The sequence below is a fragment of the Corvus brachyrhynchos genome, unplaced genomic scaffold (assembly GCF_000691975.1).
Source record: "Corvus brachyrhynchos isolate BGI_N302 unplaced genomic scaffold, ASM69197v1 scaffold738, whole genome shotgun sequence".
Lineage (NCBI taxonomy): Eukaryota > Metazoa > Chordata > Aves > Passeriformes > Corvidae > Corvus > Corvus brachyrhynchos.
The window spans coordinates 25815-31551 of record NW_008239339.1 but is presented as its reverse complement, the minus strand read 5'-3'; the positions used below and the strand labels follow the sequence as shown (position 1 = coordinate 31551).

The 5737-nt window shown below is 41.5% G+C and overlaps 1 protein-coding gene across 1 annotated transcript in view; it reads left to right on the top strand.

The window, feature by feature from the left end:
• The window catches only part of UBIAD1 (UbiA prenyltransferase domain containing 1), a 5905-nt gene extending 472 nt beyond the window's left edge, over positions 1-5433 (top strand). The window contains 2 exon segments of the mRNA XM_008639005.2: positions 2-435; positions 1345-5433. Coding sequence (XP_008637227.2) covers positions 2-435; positions 1345-1832 — 922 coding nt within the window. The 3' untranslated portion in view covers positions 1833-5433.
• The last annotated feature ends 304 nt before the right edge of the window (positions 5434-5737 follow it).

Sequence of the window (5737 nt, the reverse complement as noted above, 5' to 3'; positions counted from 1 at the left end):
CGGGCGTTGACGGGGCCGCCCCCGGCAGATGGAGACACAAGTGTGCAGCCTATGTGCTAGCGCTCCGGCCCTGGAGCTTCAGTGCCTCTCTGACCCCTGTGGCGCTGGGCAGCGCGCTGGCGTACCGGGCCGAGGGAGCACTCGACCCGGGGTTGCTGGTGGGAAGCGCCGTGACCGTCCTGGCTGTGCATGGGGCCGGCAACTTGGTGAATACCTACTATGACTTTTCCAAAGGCATCGATCACAAGAAAAGTGATGACAGGACATTGGTGGACCAGATTTTGGAGCCGCAGGATGTAGTACGGTTTGGAGTATTCCTCTACACTGTGGGCTGTATCTGTGCTGCTGGGCTCTATGCTGTCTCCACGCTCAAGCTGGAGCACCTGGCCCTGATTTACTTCGGAGGACTTTCCAGCTCCTTCCTTTATACCGGAGGTAAGTGCTGCATCCCGTTTGTTGTGAATCTGAATGTAGATGTGATAGAATCAGCTGAATTGTCAAAGGTTTCTAGAAGACACACGTGATCTATCTAGTGCACTGCTATAAGATGTTTGTGGTATTTCTTGAAGTACTGGTACATAAACTTGCATTCTTTGCAACTGAATGTTGTGGGAAGAGTCATACTAAGATCTTCAGCTGGACAGTGGTGTTGAGGCATTATTATTTACATACATGGCTTTAGATGCTTATCAGAACTATTACTGAACCTTTCTGTGATGTTTATCTCATATCCTTTAGCAGTGTAGCTAGTGGCGTATTTTCTTTCCTTTGGTGGGAATGTTACTTTGTTTTGGAACGTTTTCTTGTTACTCTTTAGATGAAGCTTCACTATGAATACTGAACAGTTTGTGATTCTTCTTAATAAGACAAGGATATTTTTGTGTCTTCCTGTGTTGGATAGATACAAACATCATTACTAGGAGAAGAACAAACAACTTAGTTTCAAACTGTCAGACTTTCAGTTATGTGGGTTTCCCTGAAAGAGCCTTGTCAGTTTTGCATTTTGTTCTGAGCATTTCCTGTATTTCTTCAGGATCAGCTTCTAGTATGCATGATCACACTGTACCTTATTTCCATAGATTTCTGCAGAAACAGGTACTTCTAGATGGGTATTAAAACCTGGCCCTTAGTTTTTGTTACATTGTTTGTCTGGAGAAATCCAGAAACTCCTTTTCTTTGTTATCTTTCATAAAGGAGATAATATGTTTCTTGTCCATAGCTGCATGTGTATTGGTTGTTTGGCAATATTCCTACAGGAAGAGGCTGAACTGTTATGTCATGCATTCTCTTCAGTCATTTGAATTGTTTGATGATGCTTGATTTTATTCTTGTGTCTTGCCACAGGAATTGGATTTAAATACGTTGCGCTTGGTGATGTGGTGATCCTGATCACCTTTGGGCCCCTGGCTGTCATGTTTGCCCATGCAGTGCAGGTTGGTTACCTGTCTGTGTCACCCCTGCTCTACGCTGTCCCTCTGGCCCTCAGTACTGAGGCTATCCTGCACAGCAACAACACACGGGACATGGAGTCGGACCGGCAGGCGGGAATTGTCACCTTGGCCATCCTCATTGGCCCCACCTTCTCCTATGTTCTCTACACCGTGCTGCTCTTCTTGCCCTACCTGATCTTCTGTGTGCTGGCCACACGCTATACCATCAGCATGGCATTGCCACTGCTCACCATCCCAATGGCATTTTCACTGGAAAGACAGTTCCGGAGTCAGAGCTTCAGCAAAATTCCTCAGCGGACAGCCAAACTCAATCTCCTGCTGGGGCTTTTCTATGTTTTTGGCATTACATTGGCACCTGCTGGTGCTCTGCCCAAACTGTGAAAAGAGCTGTAGAGTCAGGCCTCATTATTCACTAGTCATGCCAATTAACAGTGGATGTTATGAGTAAATGACCCATTATGGACAGTGAGAAGAATAGAAAGACCACCTTGCACTGTTGATAGTGAATGTTATGATTTCTGGTCTTGGATAGCTTACACAGCAGACTTCAAAAAAAGTGATTCATCAGTTCTTCAGAAAGGGTGAACTGTGTGGCTTTGCTTTGAGGAGCAAGGTGACATAAGGTCAAGGAAATGTTTAAAGAATCTCATCCTTTTGCCACCTAATTTTTTCACTTTCATTTCAATGAAAGAGCCTCAGGTCACACTCTCCATTCACTTCACAAGCACAATGATTGCTCTTATCACTTCTTTTCTTACCATGGTGAAGGAGTTCAGTGGCTCCCCTGTGGGAATCAGAAAACACTGCCAAATGTTTAGCATCACAACGTAGATGCCATTACTTCACTCTCCTGTAAGCATAGTTCATCTTCATCTGTTGTATGTTTTAATTTTTGTTTTGTTTTTCCTAACCAAATTTTGAGCTTTTATTTCCAAGCCCCCTGAAATGCGCTAGATACTGATTCATGAACTATTGCTTCTGCTTGTTCCATATAGTCTGGAAATTTCAAAGTCATAAATCTCTGTTGGTTGTGGTGCTAAAATGGAGCACGATTAGACCACTGCACAAACTTTAAGCCAAAACCAGTAAATCTGTATTGTGCTACAAAAGCTGAAGCTGTAAATGCAAACCATGCAACTGTAAAGCCCTCAATGGGTAGAAAAACAAATGGTTTCCATTTTGGTGTTTGCTTAGAATTTACTCTCTGAAATGACAGGTTTTGAGTTAAGGGGGAGCTGACAAAGTGCCAGATTTCTCTGAATAGCTATGGATTAATGGATACATAGGTGGAAAACAAATGGATTAAAAAAATTTTTTTTTCACTTGTTTTTCTCTGCTATTTTAGAGACCCACAGCATTATACTGAAATGTCTTATTCTAAAGAAGCCCAGTTCAGCAAAGAAGAAAGATACAGTGTTAGAAAAAACAAATCTGAATTATTGCATTGGCTCTGCATAAAAAGAAGGACTGGAAATGGGAAGAAACCAATGTTGTTAAGATGATTTTTCCTAATGGAGTCCAGAGTTTGTGTCACTGAATCACAATTAAGAGATCACTGAAGGGAAGTTCCCCACAACTTTTCCCCCCTTTATACCTTACAGTGTTGCTTTGTTTTCTCCTGCAGATCTTGCCACTTGCTGTTCACGTGGCCCTTTGGAGAATTTATTGTTTCAGCAGTTATGTAGCTGTGTGAAAAACATGCTAAACATAATGGGGAAAACATGTGCCTTCCAGTCCAAAGAAGGATTTGATCTGTACCATATTACTTAGTGGCAACTGAATTCTCTTCTGTTTTATTTAGTACCTGTACACAGGTTTTAGTGAAAAGCTTGTTTGCAGGAGCTGTGGAAAGCTCAGAGGAATTGACACAGGTGTTGAACTAGAGCTGGTGGTGCCAGGTCACAGCCTTGCTTTTGAACAAGTGTGTGTGTGAACCACTGTATGAAGGGCTTTTACACACGAGCAATAAACTAGCAATAAACTCACATGGTGTTACCCTGCATCTGTCATAGGTAAGTTATGCCCTCTGGAAGAGCCAGGTGTCCCATTAGTGGGTTGTACTGACAGCAGTAAAGCTGAGTTAATGGTACCAGATTACATGGTACAGCTGTTTAGAGACTGGTTTTATGGCTTCATGTTATCCAGTGTTACCCAGCAGTTATATCTGAGCTGAAGTTAATGGGAAGGAGTTTTTGCAGGCCTGTTTAAAGAGCCACAACTTCATCTTTTATTTATTAAAATGGGCAGATGGTCATGATCTCTCTAATCTGGATAGGCAAAGGACAAGAAGAGATGGGCTTCAGCAACTGCTTTCTACAGCAAAATACTTGTTAGGATTAAAAATAAAAGAAGAAAATGCAAAAGTTCAGCTCAGATGGATGGAGGGGGATATCCAGAAGGTTTTGGAAACTGTTTTCAATGCAGATATACACAACAGAGTTTCTACTGTTGCTTCTTTGTGGACCTACAGAATGAAGAAGAGCCTGGCTCCAATACGCATTTCACATTTCTGCAAACCAAAAGCTTTTGTAGGGATAAGGGCTGAGCTGACAAACCTGTTAACCTTGCAGTTGGGGATATGTGGGTCTACTGGGTTAATCCTGCCCTTTGTAGCAGCTGTGTGCTTCATTTTATGACAGCTTGGTTTTGAATAGCTTTCCATTTCAAAGAATGGTTAGTTACCTTTTCTCTACTTCTTTTACAAAAACTAGAGTACTCCAGATAAATTCCTTAAAGTAACTTGGCTTGTATCTTTGATAACTGTAATTGTAATGATGAGAAGGTCATTGGTGCCGTAGAGTACGTAACTCTTATTGTATCTTGGCTACCCTTGCCTGGGTAGGATGTCTACTTAGGGCTGGAAAGGACCAGTGCTTTTTGTTACTGAGATGAAACAGCTCATTAGTACAAAAAGATGTGTGTGGAACACTTTCCGAGATAGGGGGGATTCAAAGTATTTTAATAGTAAAACTGAGATGAAAAGTTTGTAATTCCTTACTCCAGATGCTGGTTACTTCCAATTCCCTCTGAAAAACAGTATCGTTCAGGTTCTTAAGGATATTAGTAATAACTAACACATTCTTCACCATGTGTCATGGTTTAGCAAACCAAACCACTACACCATGGTTTTGAGGAAGTCATTTAACTTCTGTCTCAGAAAACAGCTAATTTTTGCCTACCTCACAGGGATGCTGAGCTGACATAATAGAGAGCTTTGAAAGTAAAAAGTGCTTTATCTCTGTGTGCTTTCCAAAAAGCTTATTAGTACTAGAAAACATTTTAGATACGAACTAACGTAAAGGGTGACTTAACCAATGTAATTAGGCCAAAATAATCTTCACATATAATCATTGAGTTCAAGAGAGATTCATTTATTGGTTTGCTTTGTGATGAAGATGCTGGGTCTCTTCCCCTACTCCACTTTTCCCTGTCTCATGCTACTTTCCCCAAATATAAACTTTAGAAACTTCTTTCAGGTCTCTCTTGATGAGCTGTATTGCAGTGTGATGAGTGTGCACTGGTAGATGAACAGATCTGTAGCCCATATGTTAATGTGTCCTAAAGCACCTCCTGGCCTTTCTTCTTACCCAATAAGCTGTCTGAATGTTAGTCTGTTAATTATGTTTGATTCTTTTATATTACTCAAGTTGTATATTTGCACATGGATTAAAACATGGTCACGAAAAAAAGAGGGTCTTCATCTGCCACGTTTATAGTATAATTGCCTGAAAAATCATACTTTTTTTGTGTGTAAAAGTCCTTTTATTAATCACATAGTCCTGTCCTTCCCTATCACAAGGCAAACAGTTCTGTAGCAGTGATCATCTCCTACTAACGGCAGACTTAGAGTAGTTCTGGTATATTCATCAATGTGCAGAATTTTCTCTGATGCAGTTTTTTGTGCCATGTACTGTTCAGCATTTGTAAGGAGGTTTCAGCTGAACTTTAATATCTTTAATAAAGATTAACTTCTTCATCCTCACCAGTTTGTTCTGCCAGTTTTCCTGTGCCATGGTCACTGCTCCATAGAACTATGACAGCATAATGCCTCCCCCGTATGTGTCATAAACGAGCCTAAAGCACGGTTTGAAATTTTCCTGCCTTGGCCACTGGTGCAGTGTGCTCCACAAACGCATTTGGAGGTAGTTATAAAGGATAAAATGCAGGACAGCATGGCATCGATACATGGGCTGATCTTCCCAAATAAGGAGGCTGTAATTCTGAGTGTCTGCAGATGGCAGCGTTGCTCTTCCATTGCTGCTGCAGCGCCTTTTCTCTATGGGAAC